At 51.3% G+C, this 12,557-nt stretch overlaps 1 protein-coding gene across 4 annotated transcripts in view; it reads right to left on the bottom strand.

Annotated features, from left to right (window-relative positions):
• Positions 1 to 8,462: 8,462 nt before the first annotated feature.
• PTPRU (protein tyrosine phosphatase receptor type U) overlaps positions 8,463 to 12,557 on the bottom strand; it is an 88,081-nt gene continuing 83,986 nt past the window's right edge. For all 4 annotated transcript variants that reach the window (XM_043445391.1, XM_043445394.1, XM_043445393.1 and 1 more), the window contains 4 exons: positions 11,688 to 11,813; positions 11,399 to 11,556; positions 9,874 to 10,009; positions 8,463 to 9,659 (listed from right to left, as the gene is read on the bottom strand). In XM_043445391.1, the coding sequence (XP_043301326.1) occupies positions 9,597 to 9,659; positions 9,874 to 10,009; positions 11,399 to 11,556; positions 11,688 to 11,813 (483 nt within the window). In that variant the 3' untranslated portion in view covers positions 8,463 to 9,596. The remainder of the gene's footprint in view (positions 9,660 to 9,873; positions 10,010 to 11,398; positions 11,557 to 11,687; positions 11,814 to 12,557) is intronic.

Here is a 12,557-nt window from a genome sequence, read left to right as displayed (position 1 = left end):
CTGCCATTTATGGTAAATGCACTCAGCTTGTCTTTGACTGTTAAGTACTTAAGTTAAGTACTGCCCACCACTCCAGGACCCTACCATCCCGTGAAATCAGGGAGCCCATCTGAAAACAGCATCGTAACATCTGGTCTACAAAGATGAATATCCACAGAATATCTTAAGGATGCAGGTTCTCACCTCATTAATATGCCTTTCAAAGACTTATTTAGGAAAGTGTCTGTTTTGGAATGTTCATGGAACATAGGTTAGGGGTGGCTGTGCAGGTCACACGTAATAAATCCACTACAAAATCCTGTATCCTTAAGCCTTTGGATCAGAGGAAAACATAGGCAGAACACTCTTTGATATAAATTGCAGCAATATCTATTTCAATCTGTCTCCCAGAGTAATGGAAATAAAAACAAAAATAAACAAACAGAACCTAATTAAACTCAAAAGCTTTTGCACAGCAAAGGAAACCACAAACAAAACAAAAAGACAACCCACAGAATGGGAGAAAATATTTGCAAATGAAGCACTGACAGAGGATTAGTCTCCAAAATTTACAAACAGCTCATGTGGCTCAATACCCAAAAAACAAAAAACCCAATCAAAAAAATAGGCAGACAACCTAAATAGACATGTCTCCAAAGAAGACATACAGATGGCCAAGAGGCACGTGAAAAGATGCTCAACATCACTAATTATTAGAGAAACGCAAATCAAAACTACAATGAGATGTCACCTCCTGTCAGTCAGAATGGCCATCAGCAAAAAATCTACAAACAATAAAGGCTGGAGAGGGTGTGGAGAACAGGGAACCCTCCTACACTGTTGGTGGGAATGTAAATTGGTGCAGCCACCATGCAGAACAGCATGAAGGTTCCTCAAAAAACTAAAAATAGAGGTACCATATGATCCAGCCATCCCACTCCTGGGCATATACATAGAGAAAACATGGTTCAAAGGGATACATGCACCCTAATGTTCATTGCAGCACTGTTTGTAATAGCCAATACATGGAAGCAACCTTAAGGGCCACCAGCAGATGAATAGGTAAAAAAGATGTGGTGCATATACATACAATGGAATATTACTCCACCATTAAAAAGAATGAAATTTAAAAAAAAGAATGAAATAATGCCATTTGGAGCAACATGAATGAATCTGGAGATTATCATACTAAGTGAAATAAGACAGAGAAAGACAAATATCATTTATTATATGATATCACATACGTGAATCTAAAAATAATGATATAAATGAACTTGTTTACAAAACAGAAACAGACACACAGACTTAAAGAATGAACTTATGGTTACCAGAGGGGAAGGGTGGGGTGGGGATAGATTGAGAGTTTGGGATTGACATGTACATGTTGCCATATTTAAAACGGATAACAAAAAAGCATCTCCTGTAAAAAAAAATTAAAATAAAATAAATAAAATAGATCATCCTTTTTTAAAAAGTCTTTGGAGTCCTTCTTCCAAATTATTCCTTGGAAACTCTAGTCTCTCCACTCTTTAAATGTAAGCCACTTTCAAGTCCAAGTTTCAGTCAACCAGCTAAAATGTTAGAGCCACCTTCAGCTACACAAGCTGACACTCTAAATCTCAAATCTACATCCATGAATTCAGAATGATTTAGTATTCTTCCCCACTCTTAGAATCAACTCCAATGTACTTTCCCCAGGATTAGGTCAAATCTTGGCATTCTTCTATTGTATAAACTATCTTCCCCTGGATCGCACTGTGTACCTGATCCCTTGGAGCACGTTGAGATTTGACCATTGTGATGGATCTAATGACAACAAAGGATTGCTTATGTTATGTCTTCAGGAGAATGGTCATCCTTTTTCAAGGTATCTGTCCCATATCACAGGGTTTTCAAACAAAGGAAAACTAATCTGTTCAGATACAAAAGGGAAAGTTCTTTCCATTGGTAAAGGGAGCCTCAGAGTGACTCTCCATTTCATCTGAGTCCAACCAGATGTCTCTACCAGATGTTTCAGGATGCTATTCTTTCCTAACTTATGTTCAAGCTCTCATGTGAGAAACTTGGCAATGCTATAAATCTCACTGACATTTAAATTCTGTGACCCACACCATTAAATTTTATATTTTCTTTTCAGCAATATCAGCCCTGTGGCTACATGAAATAAGATTTTTTTAAAGATGCTGTGGAAGCTCTGTGGTTCTCAAACCATGATTTGAGCTGAGAATTAAATGACCTGAACTTATTTTCTTTCGAGTAAGTGCTCCAGTGCCTTCAAGAATCCATCCCACATCACAGTCTTTGCACTCATAATTACTGACATTATGGTCAAGTGCAGCCGTCAGTTGGGCTCCCCAGACATTTGCTTCAGTTAGCATTCCATCAAAATCCATCACAGGTGATCACATAATTACTATGCCACTACGCTGCTGATCACTAGCATCCCAAGTCCCATTGGCAAGGTGCTTAGCGCTATGCTCAAGCCCAAGGGGACAATGAAACCAATCAAAATTCCACCATTGAAGGTCTGTCTCCTGGGACCACCCCTGCTCCCAATTCTATATCAATTAAAACCCAGTCAAGGGACAGAGTTCAGAACCCAATTCTATATCAATTAGAACCCAGTCAAGAGACAGAGTTCAGAACTCATAAACTGAGCATGAAAAATTTTAATGTAAAGAATTATTAACTAGCATAGGGTAGTTAATTATCAACAGGGGTAAAAGAGGACTCTAAAGTACCTGAAAGCAGCAAGAAAGAAACCCCTAGAAGAGGAACTTCCCTGGTGGTCCAGTGGTTAAGGTTTTGCCTTCCATTGCAAGGAGTGTGGGTTTGATCCCTGGTTAGGGAGTTAAGATCCCACATGCAAAAACCCAAAATATAAAACAGAAGCAAGATCGTAATAAATTCAATGAAGACTTTTACAATGGCCTACATCAAAAGAAAATGTACATTTTAAAGAAAGAAATATCCAGAATAAAAAGTGGTCTGCAGAAAAAGAAAAAAAAAAAAAGTTGCTAATATATCTAGGCTGAGGGAGAGTGAATAATGATGGAACTAAAAGATTGAAGAAAAAGTCCTCCCTCAAGACCGAAATTCAGACCTCTTCAAGGGAGGGTGTGAGGAACACAAGCACATGCAGCCTCTAATAGCTAAGAACTTTGCCAGGGAGTATGGGCTAGAACTGGAGAGGGAAGCCTGAGGATATATCAGAGCTGGTCCACAAAGGCCGCTGAGGTCGTGGCTCCTGTGCGGAGGGAAGAAAAGATGGTGGAGGATGAGAACCTGAAAGACTAGCCCACGCCATCACTTCACAGTGTCCCCTAGTGCCCCCTACTGGCAAAGCCGAGCATTGCTCCCGCTGGCAAAAGAACTATTTACAGGGTCCAGCGGGCAGTATCTCAAAGCAGGGCAAAAAAGGGTGGATTTGAAGCTCAGAGACAAAAAAGAAGAAAAAAAAAAATTAGATAACTGGTATTGTGGGAGAGACAGACACGGAAGGGAGCAACGAGTCTGTCGGGCAAAGAGGCTGGAGGGGCCAGGGTTTCTCTGCCTTTGGCAGAGGAGGGGTAGACAGGGGCTGTAACCCTGCAGAGCAAACTCTGTCCCCAACCCACTTCAAAAGGAGAAGGCAGTCACAAAATAAACACAGCTCAACAAAGCCACATTGTTCAGCTTTCAAATGAACAGAAAATAAAATTCCTGGACAGATTCCCTCTTCCCACCCCTGGGAGCAAGTAGGAAGTGAGATGGGATGCATTTCATTTTTCTTGAAGAGGCTTTCTCAGTTCCTTGGTTCCTGCTGACTCAGGCCACCTCCACCATCTGCAGATTCCACAGACATTCAAACGTTCATTCAACAGGGTTGTCAGCTGGCCTCCTAGGTGCCAAGCAGTGAGTCTGGGAGGCTCTGTAACTGTGGGCCTCAGCTAGGCCTGCCTACATCTTTCTGTGGCTGAGCCCAGCTTGAGTGAGTGTTGAGAGGGGAGATTGATCCGTGGACAAGAGAAATTACAAGTTAATGTGGTTCAGGTTCAGAGTCTCCAAAATTTCTATGAGGATTTCAAGAGCAAGGGCTTTGGAGTCAAGTGACATGGGTTCTCATTCTGTCTTGTTTCTTCTTTTTTTTAACCACCCCGCCACCCACACCCTCTGTCTTGGCTATTTAGTGACTGTGTGACCTTAAGCAATTTGCTTCAATTCTCTGAGCCTGTTTCCTCATGTATCAAATGGTTTTGGCAATATCTACCTCAAAGTTGCTGGGCAGATCAGGGATAATGTCTGTATTAGATATAATCCAAGGACCTTAGGTTTCACCAGAGCCAGAGAGCAGATGCTTAGGCCAGGGGCCTGGCACCGCCACCAAACAATGCCAGCCCATCATCACTGATATTGAACCATTGCTGCCCCACCCAGTTCTACCTCCTTATTGGATGGATCAGAATACTGAACCCCAGAGAGGGCAGGTGATTATCCAAGGCAGCACAGCATGGTGGCGGCCAAGCCCACGCTGGAACCAGGCCTCAAATGGCATCAAGCCACTTGACCATCTGAAAAACTAAAAGCAATGGACTCTGGAACAAGGGTATGGACTCTGGAACAAAGCAGGCCTGAGCTCAAGTTCTCTCTCTGAAACTTCCACCCATTCAACAAATATTCGGTGACTATCCGGTACAAGCAAGGCACCCATGCTAGTGCAGGGGACACAGGGGGATCCGATCTACACAACTCCGGCCCTTGCACAGTCTGGAGGGCGAGACAGTGAGTAAATAATCAATGAATAACCAAGTTCATCACCAACTTCGGGAGAGTGAGGAGGGACATACAAAAGGTGAGGCCCTGAGACGACAGGTCAGTGGGGCATGGGTGCCCCTTGGGGCCCATCAGGGAGGGGTTCGTGATAGGGGGCATCTGAACTGGGACCTGGACACCAAGAAGGACCAGCCATGAAGAGGCGGGCAGAAGGCACCCAGGCAAAGAGCTCAGAGCCATGAGAAGGGAGGCCCAAGTGAGCGGAGAAGAAGGAGGGACACGCGGAGAGACGCAGAGCCCATCAGGCAGGACCTCCGAGGTCAACCCAGGAGCTCAGCTTCGCCCACTGAGTGTGGGAGGTCGCGGGGGGTCTGAGCAGGCCAGTGATGGGACCTGGTGTGATCGTTCGAGCGGCCACTCTGGCCGCCACTGTCCCTCAGTCACTCCAGGGCTCTGTGACCTTGGGCAGGTCACTTAAACTCACAGAGTCCCAATCTTCTCACCTCTAAGTGGGCATGACAATGTCCCCGGCCTCACAGGTCTCCTCGGAGGCCAGCAGGACTGTCTGCTCGGAGCAGTTGGCAGCATGCCCCGGGCCTTCTAAGCACCAAACAGAGCTTTGCTCTTTCACGTCACCATGTCCAAAGCTCTCGTCCTCCACCAAGACGTCACTTGGCCTGAACCTGTTGAAACCGTAGGTCCCTCTAACCCTATGCACCATCCAGTTCCCCCTGCCCTGGAAGCACCACAGCCCCTGATTCTTTCTCCTCCCGTTTCTCAGATGAGGCCCCCGAGGCTGACTGAAGGTCAGGACCAGCCGCGGTTCTCCCGCGGGGAGGAGGCCTGTGGACCAAGGGCCTTGGACGCCAGAGTCCCTGCTCCCACCGCCCCATCACAGGCAGTTCTGCCCACATAACGACACCCTTATTTCTGCGCTGGCCTCCACCCTGAGGGTGTCTGTTAAGTCCCTGTCCAGTAGAGTTTGCCGGGGGAGGTCAGTAGGAGCCTGGTGACAGGGAACAGCCAGGCCCCGCTCTCAATCAGGGCCTTACAAATGACCTGAGCATCCATCAAAGTCACAGCTCCATCTCCTGGGTGCCCAGGACGTATAACATGTCCCAATCAGGGCCCAGCAGAGTGGTGGTGAGAGGTAATAATTACCTTGGCAGGTTCCTACAGCCAGATTTATGATGACATAAAGAAAAAAATTTAGCTCCAGGCAGTAAATAGGCGGCTGGCCCCTCTGCACTTGTAGAGATCCTAATTACTGGAGTGGGGCGGGTGGGGGCCTCTACCCCACATCTTCCCTGCCTGCAACCCTGGGCAAAGCCAGGCTGGCCCATTCAATTTCTTGCGCTCCAGGCCACCTTGTCCGAGAGGCCACCGGCTCTGACACATTTCACAGCATTTGAAGGTCAGCACCCAGGCCACCAATCACATTTAGCATTGCATCAAGGGATGCCCTGGTTTCCAACACCCCCCAGGCAGGCCACGGCGCAGCTACAAACACAGCCTTTGGAGTCAGCCTGATGTGGGTTCAAGTCTGAGCTCTGCCGGGCAAAGGCTATGACTTTGGGTGAGAAAACTGCCTTCCTGAGCCTCTGTTTCCTCATCTCTAAAATGAAGGGGTGGCCCCTAACTTTGAAGGGCTGTTGTGTGGATTAAGTAAGAGACAAAGGCTGCAGGTGCTAAACAATAGGCAACAGTGAGCATGTTTACTATCCAGGGGCTTCGGGATTATAAGAGATGGTGACTCAGAGCCAGTGATGTCACCGGGACTCTGCTAATTCATTTCAAACATTTTATCTTTAGACTTCGCAACCAGTCCTGCAAGGAGGTAATGTTATGTCCCTTCTCTAGATGAAGAGACTGAGCCTGGGGTAGTTCAGGGACTCAAGCAAGGTCACCAGCTGGGGGGACGTGGGAGCTTGGCTTGTTGATTCTCAAGCCTGCACTCCTCCTAATACACAGCCCACCCTCCCAGCTCCTCTGAAAGCTCGAGTAAGGCCAGACAGAGAGGCAGAACCTCCCTCCCTTCCTCCCTCAGGCCAACATTGCCTAAGCATCAGCTTCACGTCCAGTCCTTTGCCAGGCAGTGGATACAATCAGGTGAACACGGAAACACTTCCTGCCCTTAAGGAACTCAGCACCTGATGGAGAAACAGGACCGCTGACCCACTGCACAGAACTCATATGTATTAGTTAGCTTTTGCTACATAACAAAACAATCTCCAAACCTACTGGCTTAAAAGAACAATTTGTTATCTCTTCCAGTTCTGGGGGTCAGTTGAGCAGTTTTGGCTAAGCTTAATCTTGTGGCTACACTCACCTGACAGGTCAGCCTGACTGGAAGGCCCAAGATGGCCTCATTCACCATATGTTGGTTCTTCTCCATGTGCCCTCAAATCTCTCAGGAGGTGAGACAGGATTCATCACATGGCAGAGTGCCAAGAGGGCAATGCCTCTTGAAGGTCTAGAAGCCAGAGATAGTACTACATGAAGCTAAGTACACATGCATATGTGAAGCTAAGTCGCTTCAGTTGTGTCCAACTCTCTGCAACCCCATGGACTGTAGCCCACCAGGCTCCTCTGTCCACGGGATTCTCCAGGCAAAAATACTGGAGTGGGTTGCCATGCCCTTCAGCAGGAGATCTTCCCAACCCAGGGATCGAACCCACAACTCTTATATCTACATTGGCAGATGGGTTCTTTACCACTAGTGCCACTTGGGAAGCCCAGAAGCTCACTTGATGTAAATTGTGCCACATTCTGTTGGTCAAAGCAAATCCCAGTCTATTATTTGGCCAGTATCTATGACATACATTTGTGGCCCATCAAGTGAGGCTTAGTGGTCAGTTCAGAATGAATGGGAAGGTCAGTTTGTGCCCTTGCTAAGTGGGATCATAACCGTCTGAAAGATTTTTAATTCAGATTAAGGGATGTTGAATTGTGAGGGTTTTAGAATGGGCTGTATCCTTCAACCAATGGAGAAACTGAGGCAGCGTCAGTCAGTGCAGACAAAATCAGTACATCATAGAGCCAGTCTCCACATAAAGACATTAAGGCCCAGAAACTGGAAGAATCTTGCCCACATCCTACAGCAAGTTTGTGACAGAGCCAGGAGTGACTCGGGTCCCTGCCAGCCAGCCCACTCCTCCTCCAAGACTGGGGATGGGCCGGACTCGGGCAGCTGAACGGCCATCCCCACAAAATGTGGGTCCACCCTGTCCCGTCTGTGTTGTTTTAAATGGAGCTCTTTCCACACACCCACCACCACACAGGAACTTAATCACTGTCTCATTTCATCCTAAATAGAACTGTCTCCATTTTACAGATGGGAAAGAAACCAAGGTCGGGAAAGGCAACTGATTGGCCCAGGGTCTCACAGCCCTGGGGGACCATCTGTCTGACACTGAAGCCTGAGCTTCTCAGGAGCTCTCTCCCAAAGGAGCTCAAACTGGGTCCAGGCCCACGAGGGCTGAGAGGCAGCTCCGTGGCCCTCAGAGGTCTCAGGATAAAGCCCCCTTACACTGAGTAAGTGCTTCAGAGGCTTGGGTGGAGCCAGCTCTGCAAGTGGAAGACCGCTGAACGATGCTCAGGTCCATGCCTCTCCCCCCGTTTTATGGATGGAAAATCCAAGGCCAGACCAGGGCCGTCCCGCTACACTGGAAGGCTGGGGGCAGGTGAGGAGGTCCCAGTCACGCTGGTCAGACACACACAAGGCTGCTCGGTGGCATTCAGAGAGCACGTTTATTTACAAAGCGCTTTACAAACAACCAGTTTATGCCTCCCCACAGCCCCCTGCGAGGTAGGTCAGTAGTCATATCTACAGTTTACAGATGGGGAAATTGAGGCACGGAATGGGGGTGTGGCCTGCCCCATTTTAAAGAGACCTTCCCACCCACCCATCGAAAAATAAACAGAAAAGCATTGATCTTCCATCTCAAAATATACCTTCTTTCTCCAAACCCTAGGGGGTGGTGAGCACCCCTGATTTAACAGCACCCCAGGAGGCACCCTGACCAGGAGCCACAGGGACCTCAACCCCAGGGTCTGTTGTTCAGCCTTGCCGATTGTCACTGACCCAGGCGGAGCAGGACCCAGCCAGTGAAGCCTGAAGTGACAGGCAGAGGGGGCTGAGGTGACTTCATTCTGCAGACATTGGGTCAAGCAGGGAAGGGAACCCACACAGGACAGGGGAGGGATGGGCAGATCCTGGTTCGGGGGAGCTCAGGGCACATTCGGGGAAGCAGAAGTTTGGGGTGGGGGTGGGGGGGACCATGAGCAAAATAGCCCCAGGGCTGCAGGGAGGCGGGGGGTGGAGAAGGGAGCTGAAGTTGCCCCTGTGAGGACCAGTCTGAAGTGCCCACTGGAGAATCAGGGCTGAGTGTGTGGTCTCCCAAGACCCACAGGGGCTGGCCAGATGGGATATTAGACACCAAGCCACAGTGCACGCTCTCCCCACGTCGGGCCAAGCTGGGTGGAAACCCTGGCCTGCCATTTGCTCTGCAGGGCTTTCACTCATCTCTGCCAAGGGCTGGGATGCAGTCCAGGGGCTTGAGCCTGGGTCCCCCTAAGGTGGCAGTTCTGAGCCGGTCACTCTGCCAGGCGGTGCCAGGCCTCTCAGCAGGCCTGCAGGACCCCGTGGAGGCGGGCTGGGCTGCAGTCTTGCTAAGCTCCTCCTTGGCCCGCAGCCTGCTCACGGCCGTGCTGAAAGGCCTTGCCCACAGTGGAAGGGGGCACCAGGCTGGCCCAGCACCCACTCTGGTGCTTTCCCTGAGGGCGCAGGTCTTCCTCGTCCGTCCGTTGGGGATGGTGGGCCTGGCCCTGAGTGCGCAGTGGGTGCCCCAGGCCAGGGGCCCCTGCTATCTTGACTCCAGCCCCTCCAGGTACTCCAGGGCCACGTCATAGCAGAAGTGGTACTGATCCTGGGAGAGGGAGGGAAGGAGTCACCAGCCGGTCCCTCTCTGCCCCACGGTCGGGGAGAAGGGGAGAAATGGGGGTGACGCTTTCACACCACAGGACTAGACCCCAAGGCCCAACTGTGGGGCCCAGATACGGGAGAAGGTATCTGAGGGGGGCCTGGTCGGGTGTGCACCGGGAAGTTGGAAGCGGACGGGCAAGGGGTACAGGGCTCCTCACCAGGGTCTCCACCATATTGGGTTTGTAGTTCCTAAGCGTTTTGGCAGCAAAGAAAACGTCCACCAGGTTGTGGCAGCGGATCATTTCCAGGACAGTGGCGCAGGCGCAGAAGGTGCCGCTGCGGCCGCCCCCATTTCTACAGGAGAGACATGAAAAGATCTGGGGGTGGGCTTGCGGGGTAGGGTGAACTAAGAAGGGCTGGGCCAGGGAACCCAGAAGAGAGAAATCAGGGAACCCAGAAGTGAGGGGCTAGGACACCCAGGAGGGATGGGCTAGGACACCCGGAAGGTAGGGGCTAGGATACCCAGGAGGGCGGGGCTAGGACACCCAGGAGGGAGGGGCTAGGACACCCAGGAGTGAGGGGCTAGGACACCCGGAAGGGAGGGGCTAGGACACCCAGGAGGGAGGGGCTAGGACACCCGGAAGGGAGGGGCTAGGACTCCCGGAAGGGAGGAGTAGGGCCTGGGAACCTAGAAGGGAGAGGTCAGTGAACCCACAGGGGTGGGGCTAGGAAACCCAGATGGAAGGGGTCAGAGAGCCCAAAGGTGAGCAGCAGGAAGCGATGGTTAAGGGGGCGGAGTCAGAGGATAAAAGACTAGCATCCGAAGCGGAAGGTATCTAGAACAGAACCTCTAAGAGAAACAGAGAAGATTCTGAGAACAAGGAGTCGACACACTCCAGGGGAAAGACACCCAGACAGACAGTGACAGAAGGGCGCTGAAGGGCAGCAAGCAAAAAACCAGACAGCAGAGTGCAAAACAAACACAGAGATCACCAGTCACCCCCCCAGTATCACAGACACAGCCTCAAACGCACAGAGACACTCCCAAACGGGCGGCCCCCACAGCGAGACCCTCTGATTCCCCCAGCCCTCTCCCTCCTCTGCTCTCTGTGACCCCGAGGGTGGGGGTCCTCTTGGGAGATGGGGGACGGACCAGGCCCTCTGTCCCCTTCCCGAGGGGCATCTCCCACTAAAACCAAAAGCCCTTGAAAGGGCCAGGCCCTGACTGACTCAGCTCCTTGCCCCTGCATCCTGTGTGCCCAGCCTGGCACTGGGGTGAGTAGGTGCTGAAAGCATGAAAACATGGTGGGGGGAAAAGGAATGAGTGCACCCAGATGTGAGTGAATAGATGAATCTGTGAGTGAGGCATGTAAATGAATGCATGAGGAAGGAAAGAAAGAAAGTACACGCATGCAGGCATGAACAAAGGCCAGGATTCCATTGGCTTAAAAAAATGTACCACCACCGTATCGGGTTCAACTGTTTAGACAGGACTCTCTCCAATTAAACTGGCAAAGTCAAACATCACACAGAGGCTACACTGGTCATGTGTTGAGGTTGGAGTCCACACCCTGGAAAGTGACAGGGCTCCTCCAAGGAAGGTGGGGTCAGCTTCACCTGGCCATACTGACTGGAGGCTCAGGGCTTTGGTGCCAGCCCGGAAGCCCTCTCTCACCCTGACCTCTGCCCCTGGTCCACGGCGCCCCAAGTCCTCTCCCCACCCGAGGGAGGGCCGGCACTCACAGGCAGTGCACGACGGTGCGCCCATCCCCACTCTCCGCCTGCCACTTGTCCACCGCCGCCAGCAGGTGCAGGAAGGCCTTCTTGGAGTCAGGCGTGTCCCGGTAGGCGGACCAGCGCAGGAACTGGAAGTGTCGCACCAGCAGGTGCCCCTCCTGCATCTGGGGCGGGAGCAATCAGCCAGGGGACGTGAGTACCAGGGTTCCACAGCCCCCTGGGGACCTCGAGAGGGTCATTCAAGGCCGCCCAGCCCCCACCCAGGTCCTCATCCTGGGGCTCCCACCCCACTCACCCGAGAGATGTTCTGCACCCGGAAAACTCGGGCCACCAAGTCCTCGTCCGCTGTGCCCGACACGAACTCCACCTCCATGAGGCCATACTGCTGCCGGCCTGGCTCCGGCCAGTACTGCAGGCAGGGCTGGGAGTGCGGGACGGGGAGGCCAGCTGAGCTGAGCAGAGCTGGTGGGCAGCTGCTGCTCACACCCACCCGCAGACCTCCATGCTTGCCCAGGAGCCCACCACTCACTGCAGACTCACGTTCAGTTCCCCCCCACATCCCACCACTCACCTATCAGATCACATGTACACCCGTCCCAGTGCATTTGTACTGATACACTCAAGATAGCCAAGACAAACCTTTTGTTGTGGGTTCACTGACACCGCCATGCCACTAGACAGCTACACCTAACACCGTCACAAGCACATACGCTTCCCCCAGGCTGCCTTCTTCCAAGGACAGGCCTCAAATGATCCCCACCCGCCCCAACACCCCTGCCCCATGGCCTTCTCTCTCGCTGCCTCAGCCCTCCAGCATCAGCTTACAGACATGGGGTGTCCCTCTGCTGCAGCACAGCTTAGCATCCCTTTACTCCGGCCCCAGGACCCCTCCGTGGAGTCAGGGTCCTAAATGTACCCCACTCCAGGTTGCATTCTCAAGCCACAGAGAAGGCACAGCCCCGTTACACATAATACATGGGTCTTCTGGGGAGTTGGTCTGAGGCCCCAGCTTTCTAGTATAGCCTTCTAGCGAGGCTCTTCCTTCCTCCGAGCCCCAGTTTCTCCAGCTGTGAAATGGTCCCCAAGGCCCATCCCAGACAACACACTGCTCCATCTAACCTCCCTCTCTGACCACGAAGGGAAGACACCACCTTCCTCTTTCTCC

This window comes from Cervus canadensis, chromosome 24 (assembly GCF_019320065.1).
Source record: "Cervus canadensis isolate Bull #8, Minnesota chromosome 24, ASM1932006v1, whole genome shotgun sequence".
Classification (NCBI taxonomy): Eukaryota; Metazoa; Chordata; class Mammalia; order Artiodactyla; family Cervidae; genus Cervus; species Cervus canadensis.
This window is presented reverse-complemented; position numbering and strand designations above follow the sequence as displayed.